Here is a 19,765-nt window from a genome sequence, read left to right on the forward strand (position 1 = left end):
ATAAAAAAGGGTAATTAAACTAAATAATAGAAATAGTCAGCATATGAAGCATTATCTGTGGAAAGAAACAGGGTCAAATCTTTCATCAGAATAAACATTTCTATTGCTGTTAGGCCTGTTCAATTTTTTCAGTATTTTGCAATTTTATTTCAGACTTTTTACCAACTGCAGTTTTTTGATGGCAGGAAATAAATGAGAGCATGGCCAGGATGGTCTGGGTTATTGATGATGCTGGCTGTCTTTTTGAGGCAATGCCTCTTATTGATCCCCGTGGTGGGGAGGTCACTACCCGTGATGGACCGGGCACTATCTACAACTTTTTGTAATTTTCTTTCCTGAGCCTTCGAGTTGTTGAACCAGGCCACGATGCAGTCAGTGAATGTGTTCTCTACCCAAACGTACACCTGTAGAAGTTCAAGCGAGTATTCAACAACATACCAAATCTCCCTCATTTTTCTAAGAAGAGGTGTTGATAGGCTCTGTTTATGATTGCAACAATGTGCTGAGCCCAGGACATATCTTCGGTGATATGCACACCCAGGAACATTAAGTTGTTGACTCTCTCCACTGTCGACCCATTGAAGACAGGTTCATGGATCCTCTGCTACCTTGTTCTGAAGTCAACAATCAACTCCTTGGTCTTGCTTATGTTGAGAGCAAGATTGCTTTCTGGGCACTATTCAATCAGAAGATCGATCACCCTCCTACACTTTGAATTATTAGTATTCGCAGTTGTCCATTAATAGTGATGTAATCGGCAAATTTAAAGATGGAGTTGGAACTGTGTCTGGCTGCACAGTCAAGGGAAAAGAGTAAGTAGAGCAGTGGACTGAGCACCAAAATCGCATCTCCTATTGTGATAGTAGACAAAGTGGAATGGGTGCAGGTTCTTGATAAAGTAGAAGTTGACGTGTACCATAACCATCCTCTCGAAGCACTTCATCACCAAAGACATTAGTGCCACTAGTTGACAGTCATTGAGGCATGTCACCTTACTCTTCTTGGGCACCAGTATTATCAATACCCTTTTAAAGCAGGTGGGAACATCAGACCGTAGTAGTGGGATGTTGAAGATTTCCACCAAGACTTCAGTTGGTCATGACACTTTTCAAAGGTTCACCATCCTGAAGGGTCTGCGGGCGTTGGCCTCAGTGACTGAGATTACCATGCCACCAGGGGCTATGGCGACCCAAGAAGGCACGTCAGTGTTCTTCCTTTTGAAATGTGTGCAAAACGGATTGAGCCAATTCAGGAGCTCCACAATTCCATCAATTTGTGTCATCTGCAAGTCGTATGAAGAGAAATTAATTAGTGAACATAAACGGTTTGTGAAGCAATATTACCTGTAGCAATCTCTGTTTTCTGTCATCCTCTTGCCACCTTTGAGACTCTCCTGTTATCTTCTTAACAGTTTGTTTATTTTTTGCACTCTCTTCAGCAAAATTTTCCTCATGCAACTGCAACAAGATACAAAATGTTACATCAGCTCCTCGAGGTGACTAAAATTCAACAGAAGAATACAATTATACTGGCCCACCTGTTCAGCATTTGGATTACTTGCAAAATACTAAGTTTAGGCAGAACCATATTTCCCCCTAACTTTCTTCTTCACATCTAATTACAATAGAAATACAATAGTTGCAAATTAAACTACGTACAGGCAGGCCTCTGGGATTCTAAAATACCTTTTCACTCTTATAAGTTCGAAAATGATTTTGCTCAATGTTACTTTTCTTCTTTGCTTCTTGCTGCTCAACTCGCGGACAAGCTTCAATAACATGTTTCAGCCGTAACTTCCGCTTTCTGAGGGGGGAAATATTGAACTCAGAACTTTGTGGAAAAGCGTGCTGTAAAGCAGCAATACAATTCCTACTTTATAACTTAAATTAAGCATTTAAACAATCAAGGTACTCCACATACAAAAGATAGCGATTCCAGCAGGAATTGTGAATCATTGGTTTGTTTTAGTCAAAGAAAATTAGCAAGGACAACAATTTTTGTGGTCATAACTACAAGATCAAGATAAGCGATTTCTGAGGGTAAAATGGGAACAGGGGGAAAAGAACGTGCCCATAATCAGATTCACGATCTAGACATTTTTTTTAAATCAAAATGTATTCTGTTGCTCATCAAGATTCAGATTGGAATATTGCATTTAGATTTGCACGTGCTTACTTTTTAAGCTCTTCCCATTTGTGTTTTTTCCCTTCCTCCAGTTTCTGGCTTCTTTCTTTTTGCTCTTGCGTTTTCTTAAGTTTTGCCAGACGGATCCTCTCTTTTTCCTAAAGTACATACTGAACAATTATAAAGTGAATCATATAAAATGAAAAATATGTCACCTTGTGGTGATAAATTAACCATTGAAAAATTAAAATAATGGTGTACTATTTAAACAATGTCAATTGTACCCATCTATATTAAAATCAAATTCAATTATCTACCCAATTCTGCTTCTCGTTAATAAAATTTAAAAAGTAGCCAAGTGAACAGTACATCCAATTATAACAGTTATAGATATTGTCTACCATTTAAAGCATTAAAATGGTTGTAATGTACATTTATGTATATTGGATAAATGTACATTACAACCATTTTAATGCTTTTAACAGAATCTCATCCATTTCCAAGTATATTCAACAGCTCAACCTTTACTTTGGGATTTAAGAATCTTTCTGGCAAATGCATTGAAACATTCCTGGTTTCGAGAGCTGGGAACTAAATATATTGCAAGGACTAATCGCAGAATGTTGCAAACCTGTTCTTTGCTAACCTTCAAAAGTTATCTTTACATATTGTATTTCTACAAAATCAAAAATGATATTAAGCATATATTGTTATGTACAGGGCCGACATCTACAAATCTCCCTTACTTGCAGCAAGTAATAAATCTAACTGCAACCAGAAGTTTTGCTAGCTCTGTTTGTGCACAATGAAAATATTTAAGTGCAGGTAGAACGAACTTACCTTGGGATCAACTTTCACTTGAGTATTGTGATTAATGAAGGACTTCACCATTGTACGGCCAACAAAAACTGGACTCATGAATAATTGTTTCTTCTGAACAGCACGAAGAAAGCTTTTGTACTTTGGTTTAATCACCTACACAAGCATTAAAATAATCTAGTAAATTCATAGGACTCCGATGAAGAGGAACTAGAAATAGTTTTCAGAGTAAAGGCAGCATTTGTTCATATTCAGAAACATGAACCATATGTCGAATCAGTAGTAAAGAAAGCAAAATCAATGCTAGAATTTATTTCAAGAGGGCTTGTATACAAAAACAAGGATGTATTGTTGAAGCTCTATAAAGCACTGGTAAGGCCACATTTGGAATATTGTGAGCAATTTTGAGCACCATATCTGGGGAAGGATGTGCTGGCTTTGGAGAGGGCCCAGAGGTTTACAAAAATGATCCCGGGAATGAGTAGGTTAACGTATGATGAGCATTTGTTGGCACTGGGCCTGTACTCGCTGGAGTTTAGAAGATTGAGGGGGGACCTCATTGAAACATCCAGTATAGTGAAAGGCTTGGATAGAGTGGATGGTTCCACTAGTGGTAGAGTCTAGGACTAGACGTCATAGTCTCAAAATTAAAAGATTTTTTTTGGGAAGGAGATGGAGAAATTTCTTTAGTCAGAGCGTGATTGTGGAATTCTTTGCCACAGAAGGCTGTGGAGGCCAAGTCAATGGATATTTTTAAGGCAGAGATAGATTGATTTTTGATTAGTACGGGTGTCAGGGATTATAGGGAGAAGGCAGGAGAATGGGGTTAAGAGCGAAAGTTAGATCAGCCAGTATTGAATGACAGAGTAGACTTGATGGGTCGAACGACCTAATTCTATCCTATCCCTTTTGACTTTATTGACTTGCATATTCACTTTTTGGGAATCCTGCACCAGCACTCCCAAGTCCCTTTGCACCTCCGATTTCTGGGTTCTCACACCATTTAGAAAATAGTCTTTATTCTTACTATCAAAATGCATGACTCCACACTTTGCTTCACTATATTCTATCTGCCACTTCTCTGCCCACTCTCCCAACCTATCCAAGTCCTTCTGCAGTCCCTGCTTTCTCTACACTACCTGCCCCTCCACCTATTTTCCTATCATCCGCAAACTTTGCCACAAAGCCTTCAATCCCCTTGTCCAAATCATTAATATACATCGCGAATAGTAGCGGCCCCAGCACTGACCCTTGCAGAACTTCACTAGTCATTGACAGCCAACCAGAAAAAGCCCCCTTTATTGCCATTCTTTGTTTTCTGCCATTCAGCTATCCATCCTAGTATCTGTCCTTTGATACCGTTGGCTCTCATCTTCCTAAGCAGCCTAACGTGTGGCAATTTATCAAAGGCTTTCTGAAAATCTAAGAAACAACATCTACTGACTCTCCTTTGTCCTACTATTCACTTCTTCAAAGAATTCCAGCAAATTTGTCGAGCAAGACCCCCCCCATTCACAAAGCTATGCTGACTTTGGCCTACTTTATCGTGAACGTCTAAATACTCCGTAACCTCACCCATTATAATGGACTCTAAAATCTTACCAACTACCGAAGTCAGACTAACGGGCCTGGTGTTCCCACTATTGTGCCTTGCTCCCTTTTTGTGCAGCGGGGTAATATTGGCAATTTTCCAATCATCTGACTCTGGTGATTCATGGAATATCATTATCAATGCCTCCACAATCTCTAAAGCCACCTCTTTCGGAACCCTAGGGTGGGATCCATCCGGCCCAGGTGACATATCTACCTTCAGCCCTTTCAGCTTCCTAAGCACCTCTTCCCTTGTAATAGCCACTCCACTAACTTCCATCCCCTGACTCTCTTGAATTTGAGACAAGTTACTGGTGTCTTCCACTGTGAAGACTGATGCAAAAAAGTTATTCAACTCCTCTGCCATTTCTTTATTTCCCATTATCAATTCTCCTACATCATCCAATGTCCACGCTTGCGTCTTTCTTGCTCTTTATATAACTGAAGAAACTCTAGCTATCCTCTTTTATATTACTGGCTAGCTTACCTTCGTATTTCATCTTTTCTCCCTGTATTGCCTTTTTAGTTACCCTCTGGTGTTCTTTAAAAGCCACCCAATCCTCTGGCCTCCCACTAATCTTTGCTATGTTATATGCCTTCTCTTTTAGTTTTATATACTGTCCTCGACTTCCCTTGTCAGCCAAACTTGCCTCTTTCTACCGCTTGAATCTTTTTTCCTCTTTGGAATGAAAAGTTCCTTCATCTTCTGGATTATTCCCAGAAATTCCTGCCATTGCTGTTCTACCATCATTCCTGCTGGGGTCTCTTTCCAGTCAACTTTGGCCAGCTCCTCCCCCATGCCTCTGTGGTCCCCTTTGCTCAGCTGTAATACCAACACATCCGATTTCATCTTCTCCCTCTCAAATTGCAGGTTAAATCTTATATTACATGGTTGCTACCTCCTGGTGGTTCCTTTACCTAGAGCTCCCGTATAAAATCCTGTTCATTAAACAACACTAAATCCAGAATCGCCTTTTCCTGGCAGGTTCCACAACAAGCTGCTCTAAGAAATCATCTTGAAGGCCCTCTATAAATTCCCTCTCTTGGGGTCCAGTACCAACCTGATTTTCCAAGTCTACCTGCATGCTGAAATCCCACATGACCACTGGAACATTGCCTTTCTTGCATGCCGATTGTGTCTCCTGATGTAACTTGTACCATGGAATGCTTGCTTTCATAGATCGGGACCTTGACTATAAGTTATTATGCAGCTATACAGGACTTTGGTTAGGCCGCATTTGGAGTATTGCATGCAATTCGGGTCGCAATTACAGGAAGGATGTGGCGTAGTTAGCGAGGGTGCCAAGTTTTACCAGAAAGATGCCTGGATTAGAGGGCATTAGCTACAGGAAGATGTTAGACAGACTTGGATTGTTTTCTCTGGAATACCAGAGGTTGTGTGGAGACCAAATAGTTTATAAAATTATGAGAGGCATAGATAGGGTAGACAGCCAGAGCCTTTCTTCCCCAGGATGGAAAAATCAAATACTAGGGGGCATAGCTTTAAGAGGCGACAGGTACATATTAAAGGAGATGTACAGGGCAACTCTTTTTTGAACAGAGTATGGTGAATGCCTGGAATAAGCTGCCGGTGTTGGTGGTGGAGGCAGATTTGTTAGTGACATTTAAGAGAGTTTTGGATATGCAGGGAATGCAGGGATATGGATTAAGTGCCAGTAAATAAGAGATGGTCTTGGCATCACAGACATTGTGGGCCGAATGGCCTGTTTTGTTTAATGTTCTATCATATAATTTTCCAGATTTTTAAAAATTCAGAAAAGCAAAATTGCTGCTGAAAACATAGAAATCTCTCAAAATAGATTATATCATAAATAATAAGTTCATTTATTCAGAAACTCTAAATTATGTAATTTGCTTGCAAGCACAGCATCTAATATGAGAAGAACTGAACAATAAGAGTAAAATGGCACTAACATGATGTCTGTAATTCTTTGAAATGTGACTTCCTTGCATTAGTATAGTCGGACTCATTTCCATGACAATCAAAGCAACGGTGAAGGCAGAAAAAAGTAAATGAAAATCATTGCATTTTAGAGGATTTTTTAAAGTTAAATGATAATTCAATTAGAAGAATGAAGCAGCTAATGAATAGTTGTTTACTGTGGGACTGACCAGATGAAATGGGCATATAAAAATGTATGGATTAGGAATTATTAATACGAACAGATATAAAACTAAAGAATAAACATTTGACCATAAATAAAAGAGGAAGTACAGCACCAACAAGAACATTTCAAGCACAGTTGTTCAAGGAAGCCAATCCAATATATATTTAAATGGCAGAGGGTGAATGCAGTTAGGCAATTATCATTGTATACAATGGGATAGAATCAAAGCCCAACAAAAAGAGCCTAGTTTTGGACAAAGCTATTTATTTTCCTCAAAAGGTTTTACCACAATGGAATAAAAGTTTAGAAAGAAGACAGCTAGGCTTCTGTTCAGAAAGAGGAGAATTGATGGGGAACAAGATAAATTGATTTCCATTACAAGGGTCCTCATTGCTTAAATACAAATTTAGCATACAAAAACCTTAAAGTTAATTGAGATGAGTGCTTGAGAAAACACGTGTACCAAAAAATATTAAGGGAGTAATGAATGCTCCACCAACGGTTTTGGAATCAAAGTTCACAATTCAAATGAAAAAATGATAAACACTTGAAACAAAAAAGGTGCATTGAAAGAGGGAAGGGACAGAGAAATTATTCCTCTGGGGAAATAGCACATGGTCAATAGGACAAATTATCTTTCCGTGTTCTCAAAAGAGAAAAGGTACAAGAAAATGTGACAATGTTAGCATCCTTCTATCTCACATTATCTATAGGAAAATTATACAAGGAAACTGTAGATTGGTTACTTTACTTACTAACCAATGTAGTGCTTTATTATTATAAGCTCTGCCTACTACACAATTCATATTATTGCAACCCGACATGTGCTGCCAGTCAGTACTGCTGCACAGTAGAAGTTACATGCTGTAGTGTGATGTATGTATTACTCAATAAATACTGTTGTACCAGATCAGTGAGTATGTGTCAAATACTCAACATGGTGTCAGAAGTGGGATCTGTCAGTATGAACTTTTGACATTTAGAACGGAAAACACAAAGGCACTGCCTAGCTGGGCAGCAACTTCCTCCACCGTGCGCATCGGGTAGTGCGGGCGTTTGATCGCTGTATTCAGGTCTCTGGGGTTGATACAAATTCGGATTTCTTCTGTTTTTCTTTATTGCAACCACCATGGTAGAAGCCCAGTTGGATGGGTCGGTAACCGTGGCAATGACACCCAGGGACACCATCCGCTGGAGCTCATTGTGTACTCTGTCATGCATAGCATACGGCTGCGGATTCAACGTTACGGCTACTGTCTTCAGTCATCCGGCGTGGCTGGCCGAATAAACAATATCGCGCTCCACCTCCTATTCGCCCATACTACATGGTCTGCAACAAACTGGTGCTGCAGGACGGTGTTATAATCAAGGGTCACAAAGCAGTCATCCCAGCTGCTCTACGGGACAAATACTATGATGCCGTCCACAGGGGCCACCCCGGCATGGAAGCAACCTTACTCCGAGCAAAGAACATGTTGAATGACGGAATTTGTGCGCGAGAAAGTTCAAGCCTGCGCCGTGCCACACCAACAGAAGAAGCCCCTGCTCTCACACCCCGTTCCTCCTCTGCCTTGGTCCACTCTTGCTACTGAAATATTCGAATGGCGTGGCAAACAGTATCTGGTTCTCGTTGACTCGTATTCGGGCTGTTTCGAAATCGACCTGCTCCAAAGCATAACATCCGATGCAACTCCAGCTGAAACGCGATAACCAAAATCGATTTTTTCGATAAATCCATCAAACCACTTAAACGTCTCTCCAGTGGCCAAGTCGTTCGCTTTCAAATCAACAAGGGCTATGGCCGTTTGGGTTTCATTCACAGTCCCGCAAAAGAGCTGTGCTCATTCCTGGTGAGTGCAGACGGAGGGATCTACAGACACAACCATCAACATCTCCTTCCTGTGAAGGAACCATGTCCTGCTGTCTCGTATCCTGATGCGACACGTCCGATCTACCCATCTACTGACGGACTTTCTGGTCCCTCATGACCTGCAGCTGCAGACCAACCATTGGTTGAGTCTCCAGCTCCCTCACCACCACGTTCAGTGCCCCACTCGCCTGCCTCGCCGTGTGTCTCGCAGTGCTCCCGCCGCCTGGGACCCCGGCAATCTCACCGGTGAAGGGAGGAGATGCGGATCCGTACCGTACGCACGCGGGACGGGTTTGTAGGCCACGCCTTAGATACGGGGATTTTGTTTGAACCATTTGTACTTCCCTGTATGCGTTATTAGCGTTTTGGTTACTTTATTAATCAGTCAGCACCTAGTAACGTGCTTATACATAAATATCACTTTATTTTAGATATGTTTCACTTTTTATTTTTACAGGGAAAGATGTAGATTGGTTACTTTACTTACTAACCAATGTAGTGATTTATTATTATAAGCTCCGCCTACTACCACACCATTCATATTATCGCAACCCGACATGTGCTGCCAGTCAGTACTGCTGTACAGTAGAAGTAACATGCTGCAGTGCGTTGTATGCATTACTCAAGAAATACTGTTGTACCAGATCAGTGAGTATGTTTGATTCACTCAACAGAAACCTTTAAGTAAATCAAAAATCATGGAAAATATTTTTTTTTGAATTACCTTACAAGCAGAATATGATGGTGACACTGTCCCTTTCGGAGGTAAATCCTCACTATCCAATACACCAGAATCACTCGAAATACTTTCCACTCCATGTTGGAGACTACTGTTGGATCCAAGACAAAGCAACATGGGAAGTTAATGATGATTCAAATCTGATAAGCATGGCATAATCCTTGATTTCTGACATTTAATTTTATCAACAAGATACTGTAATAACAGCCTTCCCAAATTTGATTTATGTCAAAGGTTATGGGGAGAAGGCAGGAGAATGGGATTGAGGCGGTAAAATATCAGTCATCAGCAAATGGCAAAGCAGACTTGATGAACCAAATGGCCTAATTCTGCTCCTGTGTCTTATGATATTAAACATTGCAAATTATAGTTCAAACATTATTCTCTTTCCTTCAAGGGTATTTATTATTGGTCTTGTTGCCATAGGCATGGTATTAAAGGGTTTTGTTTTATGGCAATTGCTTTGTAAAAAATGCAGGGTGGAAAATCAATGTTGCACAAAGAAACACAAAGGGGCAAAATAAAGAACAAACAAGCCTTAACACAAAATACTTTACAAGATATTATTTAAACCAATCCTTCAATTTAATCAAAATTGTGCCATCCTATACCAGACTGGATAGTTTCCGACATTAGATGTGTAAATGAGTCTATTGACCCAATACTTGTCTCAGATTATGTTATGGACTAACAAGACATTCAGTAGGACTGCAACGACAACAGAGAAAGAATAAAACCTGATAATCCATCCACATTTGACTCAAACTCTGACACAGCCAAGTTGTTTTCAAAGTCAGTCATACAGCATGAAAACAGGCCCTTCGGCCCACTAGTGCACGTGTCTGCGGACTGCATGTAAACAGGGAGCACTGTCGAGCAACAACTTGTCACTCATTCTTACAGGTACATCTTAACCCCTCTATATGCCCTATTCTTTGTAAGGAGGCCGTAGATATCACCATGCAATAAACAGTAGAGATGGCCATTAAAATTCATTGATTCCAGACCCCATGAAGCCTTGGCATCAGGTGAAACATAGGCAGGGAAACAATCTTAATATCGCCCATGTCATTTTCAGCTGATGAATTGTTGATCCACCACATTGAACAACATTTGAAAGAAGCCTGTGAATAGGAAGGGCACAGTATGTACTCGGGGAGAAGGGGGTAAAGAACTTAAAATGTCTGTTACCAAGAGTGGCTTGGTAGCACCACCATTGACTGAGCCAGCTAAGGATATAGCTGGCAGATTGGCAAATTCAAAGGCATAAAAACTTACTTGATCTAATCCTCAACATTTACCTGCAGCAGAAACATCTATCCAATATAGCTTCAGTAGAAGTGCCAACCACATAGATCTTGTGGCAGTGAAGACTTAACTTTACACAGAGCACATCCTTCAGTTTAAAATGTGGCACTATAATTGTGCAAAGACAGAACATCTGGCAGCTCAAATCGAGGGATCTGTGAGGCACCATGCTCCAACAACAGCAGCAATGTACTCTCCCGCAACCTACACTGGACCATGAGGTCACCTTTCACCACTGAAGAGGTTATATCAATGTCTACTTTCAATTCAAAGTGGAGGAAGAGATCGCTGATAAAAGTCATCACTATTTTTAGTGCCTAAGTACAGCCTTTACTCACCTGTGGAAATATTTGAAGATTAAGGCCTCAAATTCACCACAAGCTTTCCTTCTTCCGCAGTAAATCATACAGAAGTATGGATTCTTTGCAGCAGGCACCTCCAAAGCACCATAGAGATGGAGCCATACAGCATGGAAACAGGCCCTTAGGTCTACTTGCTCATGCCAACCAAGATGCCCCATCTACACTAGTCCTACCTGCCCCTGTTCAATTGTAGAATCAATGTCTCTACTTCCTTAGAAGATGGAGGAGATTCAGTATATCGACAAATACTATTGAACTTCTACAGGTGTACAGTGGAGAGCATATTAACTGGTTGCATCACACCTGGTTCAGCAATTGGAGTAATTCAGGAATTATGATGATTGCAAAAAGTGATGAACACTGCCCAGTCCATAACATATACTGACTGACCTCCCCGCAAGTTAAACTAATCTCCGCTGCTTGCGCATTATCCATATCCCTCCATTCCTTGCAAATCCATGTGTCTATCTAAAAGCCTCTTAAATGCCACTGTCATATCAGCCTCCACCACCACTCTTGGCAGCACGCTCAAGGCATCCATCACTCTGTAAAGAAAGCGTCCTGCAAATGGTGGCAAGATACGACTGAGCATCATCAACACGTGTAAAAGCTGATGGGTTTTTGGATGAGGTTGGAGAGACTTGGTAAGTCGCAAGAGACGAAGAATATATGCTTAAATTATACCAGTGGTAAAGTGCAGGTGTGGTAAGAAAAGCCTTTGCTGACAATTCTAGTTTCAACCTGTATATTATACACAAATGGCTTACTGCACTGCTATAGAGTCATAGTCAGAGTGATACGGCGTGGAAACAGGCTCTTTGGTCCAACTTGCCCAGACCTGCCAACATGTCCCAGCTACACTAGTCCCGCCTGAAGATAGACACAAAAAACTGGAAGAACTCAGCAGGACAAGCAGCATCTCTGGAGAGAAGGAATGGGTGATATTTCAGGTCGAGACCCTTCTTCAGACTCTGAAGAAGAGTCTCGACCCGAAACGTCAACCATTCCTTCTCTCCAACAATGCTGCCTGTCCCACTGAGTTACTCCACATTTTTGTGTCTATCTTCAGTTTAAGCCAGCATCTGCAGTTCTTTCCTACACACTAGTCACACCTGCCCGCATGTGGCCCATATCACTCCAAACCTGTCTTATCCATGTACCTGTCTAACAATTTCTTAAACATTGGGATAGTTCCTGCCTCAATAGTACCTCCTCTGGCAGCTTGTTCCATACTCCACCACCCTTTGTGTGAAAAAGTTACCCCTCAAATTCCTATTATATCTTTTCCCCTTCACCTTAATCCAATGTCCTCTATAGGTCCTATTTGACCAAAATACTTAAAGCATCAAAACTAATTTCAGTTTATATTTCAGTTGGCAACTGGAAAGAAAATCTCACCATTCATTTTTCACACTTTCTTTAATTTTCTCAGTGGAGCCATGATCTATGAATAAGATAGACATTTATTGAAGCAAAACAGTTATACATAATGTTCCCGATGTTGGGGAAGTCCAGAACAAGGGGTCACAGTTTAAGGATAAGGCGGAAGTCTTTTAGGACCGAGATGAGAAAAACATTTTTCACACAGTGTTGAATCTGTGGAATTCTCTGCCACAGAATGTAGTTGAGGCCAGTTCATTGGCTATATTTAAGAGGGAGTTAGATGTGGCCCTTGTGACTAAAGGGATCAGGGGGTATGGAGAGAAGGCAGGTACTGAGTTGGATGATCAGCCATGATCATATTGAATGGCAGTGCAGGCTCAAAAGGGCCGAATGGCCTACTCCTGCACCTATTTTCTATGTTTCTATAATGCAAGATTACTGGAAAAAGTTTGACGTTTAAAAGTTATTGAGTGGAGAATTGGCACAGTCTTGCACATCTGGAATCAAAAAAGCAAGTAAATGGACAGGTACAATGTAACAGCTTTCGATAGATATAACACACAAGACATCCATGTAGAAAAAAATTGAAACCCAGAAATATAAACAAAACTCTACTGAAGTATACTAAGAGCTTCCTAACCAGCATCATCCCATTGGAAACAACACCAACTGAAGCTCACCTCCAGATGTGGAAGAACAAACTAGCCACTGTCCCTATTTCCACCAAGATGGGCATACCAGCTGCAGGGCGCTTACCACCAGGTGCTAATGAACACTGGCTGAACTGGAGGAGTCTCAACCGACTGCGAACCGGGGTAGGGCGGTCAAGGGTGACAATGCACAAATGGGGCTACATCGAGGGTACAACAACCTGTGACTGTGGCACACAGACCCAGACAATGCAACACCTATTGCAATGCTGGATAATCCAAGACTACTGCAGACCTTGCACTTAACACTCCAATAGCGAAATAATGTGTACAGCAGTGGCGAGCCACTATATAGCATAAGGACAAGAAAGAAGACGACTAATTAATTAAGTGGCTGGGTAGACACTAATGCCTATGGTTAAGTATGCCCATTTCTTGTATCTTGTCCCATGGATGTATTTTGTCTTCCACTCAATTTCATACTTATTTACACATTTCACCTTTGAAATATATTCTGTTGATCCCTTTGATCACAGAACTTTGCCAAATCACAGCGAGACAATTTTCAGAATCAAGTTTATTGCAGCGAGAAATAACCATCCGTCACAGAGTGTGTTTGGAGGAAAGAGAGAGTGAGGAAGGACGGGAGAGGCAAAGTAGAGAAAGACTTATCTACTCTTCCTAGGCACCAGCTGCCATTTTAATTGGCAAGTGTCTAGAACATAATCACTCTGCCTCTTTCACCCCACCACCATTGAACATAGGTCATTGAACCAACCACAATGGGAGCAGTTTCCCTCTCATTGTAGCATCTAAAACATCCATTATCAGCCCATCGCTATCAAATAGCCCCAGTTTTCACTGCTGCAAAGAGAACACCACTAGTTTCTCCAGTTTGAGAACCATCCTAATAAAAATCAATATTTTAATCATACTTTTAGTACCCCAAATCCCATTTGCCAACAATTAGTCCATTTTGCTTGGAAGCCCAATAAAGTATTTCTTCTTCATCCCTTTATGCAAATCACAAACTACTGCTTTGTAGAATTCTTATTTTTCATATTTTCATATATTAACATATTTTCAAATTGAGAACAACATGCTTAAATTCTGAACATACCTTATATGATATTTATATACTACAATGATAACTTTGACTCCTATTTTTGGAACTTCAACAAGCCAAGATAGTGGCTCTTATAAACTACTAATTAGAGGATCAGCAATGTGGCAGTCTCTTTGCATCCCTCCAGCTATCGATTATTGTTCTATTTTAGGGCCTTAATTTCAGGTTTAGGGTTGATTTATTATTATCAGGTCTACTAAAGTAGTGAAACGCTTTGCATGCTATCCAAATCAGAACAGATACTGTACCATACATAAATCAAACAAGCAAAACGCTAGTCAAGCAAAGGGAAAGATACAGTTCCCAGCACTGGAGAGCACCAGTTGGAGAGACAAAGTCGAATGTCAACAATAAGGTAGGGGAGAATCGGATAGTACCCTAACCATGGGGTACTATCCGATTCAACGGAAGATCCGTTGCTGTTCGGATTTTTTTTAAATGCAAATATGGGCGTCAAATCTTTCATACCAAGACAAGTTTCCCCTATTATGAGAAATCATTAAATAAATTGCTTCTCTCTCCACAAATATTAACTGAGAACATTTCCAACATTTTCTATAGCTTTTGATTGACGATACTTACAACTGGGAGAAGAAAGTAGGTTATTCTTTCTCCTGGCAATGGATTTGCGCAATGACGTTTTGGTGGATTCCTGCACCGTGGTGGCGCGTTGAACATTCAATGAGTACTTATCACTTAACCTTACAGAACTGGAACTGCGACTACCAATGCTTTTCCGCATCAACCTACGTGATCTTCTGCTGTTGCAGGCAGACTTATTTAAATCTTCCTCATCAGCTGGACAATTATTCAGCTCCAAGTGAGCTGAGCTAGATTCTGTGCTTTCATCAGTGGCATCAACATTGATTTTCAACCCACTTTGCTCATGATTCGGGCTGTCATGGTGCAAGGCAGCAGGGGTCAACGATTCCAACACAGTTCCATTTTGCGGAGGTGTTCGTATCTCATTTGCATTCTGAAGTAAGTTCACACATTCAAAATTCTGCAGAGCTTGGCTCACAGAGGCCACTTGATCCTTTTGATGAGATTCTGCAGCCTTGCTATCTTTCAGTGATAGAACAACCAGTGGAAATCTGTAATTTCTAGGAACAAAAGGAGACATGCTAGTCTCAGTTTCTCCACTGGTAGTTACTGCAACACAGGATGCTGATGGAGTCAGGCATGCAGGCAGTGTCTACTCAACTATTTCAGTGCACTTATCGTTATCTTCCTCAAATACCTGATTTCTCAGCTTTATCTGTTGAACTGTAGAGCGTCTTAAACTCTTTCTGCTTCTTGAAAACCTGTGAAGCGTTATTAAAAGACTGAAACACGCGGTAAATATAAATGATGATTGATGAAAGATACTTGTGCCAAATTCTGCTTTTATCTAAACATGCACTAAACATTTCATTTGGGATAACATGTGTTCAGAGCTCTCCTCATCCAGATCTCTTCCTCCACCCCACCTAAAATAACAGCCAATAATACCTGGAACATCCCAGACATCATCTTCACCATGACTATCAGTACTGCCACATTTGGGGATCTATGGACTTGCACAAAGATCATTCTGCTCTTTACTACTCCCATAGGAACCCCACCATTCATGTCTATGTCTTGTCCTTATTAAACCTCCCAAGGTGCATCATCTTTTACTTGCTGGAATTAAATTGTGATTGCACTGCCCAACTGATTCATATTGTTCTGAACTGCCCAGCTCAATAATTTCTCCTCCATTCACACCAAAACCATGATCCCAGCACCAATCTATGTGCTGTACTATAGATTGTAAACTCTGATCATAAAAGCAACTCTTCACCATCACCCTCTCTCTCCTGTGATAGAGATGTGCTCAATCAATTCTATTGGAGTTGAACTACAATTTCTCATTCATCATTGTCGGCTTTACCTCTTATTAGCATCCTGGACCAACGATGAACATATCCTACGCCTTTTTCTCTCTGAAGGCGTCTTTGGCATCAATTCGGGTTCTGCATTAAAGCCACTGAAAAGCAATTTTTCATTTTTATTTGAAACTGGATCAGATTGACGTTACCTCCACATTAATATATTGCTACTAATATTAGTTACGGCAAACAGCCGGGTGATACCTAGTTACTCGGGTATCAAGAACAGATATTTGTGTATGAGAATATTCCATGTACAAAGAAAGAATTAGAAAGCAAATTCTCAAAGAAAGAATTGGAAAGCAATGCAAAATAAATACTTGTCTGGAAAGGGTAACATACAGATCACAATCTTAACAATTTGAGAAAAATTGGACGTTAGATTAAGTTTTGGAACCAAACATGGGAAAACAATCAGAGATAAAGAAATTATGAAATAACCACATTTACTGAATACTAGTTGACCACCAACTTGTAATGCTCTTCAAGAATCTTATTGCAACAGTCAACAAATGGATAAATTCCCATTACAATCCTGCCTAAAACAGAGGAAACAGCACCTTGTGAATTTAAAATGCTCTTACCATTTCCGAATGGTGTGACTGTATACTTCCTTACAATCAAGGACAATAATATCAAGTGTACAACCTATTTTCTTAATTCATAATCTATAATTAAAAGATTCAAAGACAAAAACATGGTGGCACAGCGTTGCTGCCTTGCAGCGCTTGTAGCACCAGAGACCCGGGTTCAATCCCAAATACGGGTGCTGTCTGTACGGAGTTTGTATGTTCTCCCCGTGACTGCGTGGGTTTTCTCCAAGATCTTCGATTTCCTCCCACACTCCAAAGGCGTACAGGTTTGTAGGTTAATTAGCTTGGTGTAAATGTAAATTGTCCCTAGTGCGTGTAGGATAGCGTTTAATGTGCGGGAATCGCTGGTCGGTGTGGACTTGGTGGGCCGAAGGGCATGTTTCCGCGCTGTATCTCTAAACTAAACAACTTAACTTGGTTTCAAATCATTGCGTGCCACTTTTAGCAAAAGTTTAATTTGTATTCTGCCTGCAGAACAACTAGTGATAGATATTCTTTAGACTATACTCACTTACAAATTTTATCCCTTGTATTTCTTAAATCCACCCAAACTGATTTAATATCTTGATCATCCAAGTTAAGATCATTCCTCACTTTTGTACAAATCTCATCTTTTATAGACACAAAATACTGGAGTAACTCAGTAGGTCAGGCAGCATCTTTGGAGAACATGGATCGGTGACTTTTTAGGTTGGGACCTTTCTTCACCACTGCAGATGCTGGCTCACAAAAAAAGACAGTTCTGGAGTAACTCAGCAGGTCAGGCAGCATCTCTGGTGAACATGGATAGGTGCCATTTTGGGTCAGAACTGTTTTTGATGAAGAGGGCACCATTGTTTTTCAAAAGGCAGGAACTATTGGAAAGGATAGGGTTAAAAAAAGACGTAAAGATAACACATGCATGAGATAATATCCATAAATGCAAAATGAAATACTTGAACTCTTGTAAAAGGGCAAAGCATACCCCAAGTGAGATTTATGATAATAAAAAGGGTTTAATAAATTGGTTACCACTTGTAGAGAATGAGAAAAACTGTCAATACAAGATGAAGAATAACATGGAATCAAAAATATTACTTTATTGTAACAAGGATTAGGTGAAGTAATTGAGGTTTGTATATTTGTACTCAGCAAAGAATTTCACTGTGCCTAGTCACATGTGACAATAAAGTATTCCATTCCATTTAAAGGAAGGAGTCAATAGTTTTGCTAATAAGGGTTAGAGGAGAATCTGCGCATGAAAAAGTTTGGTTAGTGACCAGTGTTCATGCTGTGCATTTTATACAAATACCCCTTTCAGAGGCGACAAAATGAAAGACTGAATGTCTGCCTCCTGTGCAATAACACTGAAATCTTGTCCGGCTTGGCATCAAATTTGGCTTGGTAATGTACCAGAGGTGTCCAAAAAAACCCATTATATAAATGCAACACCACCAAAATCAACAAATGAATATTTTAGCTCACAAACCTCAAGGAACAATCAAAATGAAAATATTTTTACAGCTGAGTAAGAAATATGTTTGACTAATTTGGTTCAACTTGTTTTGCAAGAAACTTCTTACCTGTTAAACAACATCTTAGCTTCCTCCATGATTTCTTTCAGCCATATTTCATTTTCCTTGAAGCCTTCAATAATGGCATTAAGTTTCTCACCAAAGAATGGCAGCACATTAATGGTGTCTACCATTGTGATTGCTGGTCTGGAAACCATGGCACCCCTAAAGGAGAGTTAAGCAAAGTAAAGCCCACAAACAAGTAACTCAAACAATGTGCTGGAGCAACTCAGTGGATCAGGCAGCATCACTGGAGAAAAATGATGGGTGACATTTTGGGTCGGAACTTCTTCAGACTGGTAACTCAAGCTATTTGATTTAAATTACATAACAAATTCAAACTACCTTCCACTGTACATCTATATGTTATGCAGGTTGTCCATTAAAAAGCACTTCAACTATTCTAGGTTCAATATTGAGAATGAATATTGAATTAAAGAAATATTCAAATAGGGAGAGTAACTACCCTTGTCATTAAGGCAACACTTGATAGAGCGTGGCATCATGAAGTCCTGGCTGAACTGGAGTCAATGGGAAACAGTAACCCTTTCACTGGTTGGAATCAGAACCAGCACAAAGAAAGAAGGTTGTGGTGATTGGAGGTCAATCATCTCAGCCACATGACATCGCTGCAGGTGCTCCTCAGAGCGATATCCTAGGCCAAACCATCTTCAGCTACTTCGATTATCTTCTGCCAATCACAAGGTCAGAAGCATGGATGTTTGCTGGTTACTGCAGTATTCGCACCATTCCTCAGCTTCACAGGTAATTGAAGAGTTCCAGATGCAGCAAGATCTAGGTCTGGATTGATAGGTGGCAAGCAACATTCACACAGGTACAATGGCAATGACAATATCCAACGAGAAAAAAAATCCAGCTGACATTCATCATTATCAATATCCTGGAGGTTACCATTGACCAGGAACTGAATTGGAATAGCCATATGCACAATGTGGCTGCAAGAGCAGGTCAGAGGCTAAGAATCATGTGATTAGTGATTTGTCCAACATCCCAAAACCCATCCAACATCTACAAGGCTTAAGACAAGACTATGATGGAATACTCTTCACTTGCCTGACAAGCACAAGTTCAACAGCATTCAGGGTTTGTTGATGCCAAACAGGACATAGCAGGCAACTTGATAGGCACTCCATCCCACAACCACTCGTTTCTATGGTGCTTGCTTATATCTAAGACTGTACAGGATAAATCAAGCAAATTCAGTGGGTAGAGGCAATGGTCTATTATCATGGGTAGAGTAACAGTGCAAAAATGTCTTTGCATGCTGTCAAAGCAGATCATGCCAAACACAAGTACACTGGAGCAAAAAAAGGTGAATGTAGAATATAGTGTTACAATGACAGAGGATGTGCAGATTTTAACAAAGTGTAAGAACTGCAACAAGAGAGATTGGGGGATCAGGAATTCATGCTGAGCTTGAATGGTCTGTTCAAAATTCTGATAACAGCAGGAAAGAAGCTGTTCTTGAGTCTGATGGTACAGGTTTTCAAGATTTTGTACCCACTGTCCAATCGGAAAGAGGAGAGAATGTGAGGGCGCGAGTGGTGTTGATTTTACTTCGGAGTCACGTGAGTGATTCCGTGAAGAA

At 40.4% G+C, this 19,765-nt stretch overlaps 1 protein-coding gene across 1 annotated transcript in view; it reads right to left on the reverse strand.

Moving 5' to 3' along the window:
- The window catches only part of LOC116984402 (inner centromere protein-like), a 41,209-nt gene that overhangs the window by 1,009 nt on the left and 20,435 nt on the right, over positions 1 to 19,765 (reverse strand). The window contains exons 2-10 of the mRNA XM_033038557.1: positions 18,166 to 18,321; positions 16,013 to 16,108; positions 14,683 to 15,404; positions 12,340 to 12,385; positions 9,257 to 9,362; positions 2,965 to 3,099; positions 2,176 to 2,282; positions 1,686 to 1,803; positions 1,344 to 1,457 (exon numbers count right to left, since the gene is read on the reverse strand). Of these exons, the coding sequence (XP_032894448.1) occupies positions 1,344 to 1,457; positions 1,686 to 1,803; positions 2,176 to 2,282; positions 2,965 to 3,099; positions 9,257 to 9,362; positions 12,340 to 12,385; positions 14,683 to 15,223 (1,167 nt within the window). The 5' untranslated portion in view covers positions 15,224 to 15,404; positions 16,013 to 16,108; positions 18,166 to 18,321. The remainder of the gene's footprint in view (positions 1 to 1,343; positions 1,458 to 1,685; positions 1,804 to 2,175; positions 2,283 to 2,964; positions 3,100 to 9,256; positions 9,363 to 12,339; positions 12,386 to 14,682; positions 15,405 to 16,012; positions 16,109 to 18,165; positions 18,322 to 19,765) is intronic.

The sequence above is a fragment of the Amblyraja radiata genome, chromosome 20 (assembly GCF_010909765.2).
Source record: "Amblyraja radiata isolate CabotCenter1 chromosome 20, sAmbRad1.1.pri, whole genome shotgun sequence".
Classification (NCBI taxonomy): domain Eukaryota; kingdom Metazoa; phylum Chordata; class Chondrichthyes; order Rajiformes; family Rajidae; genus Amblyraja; species Amblyraja radiata.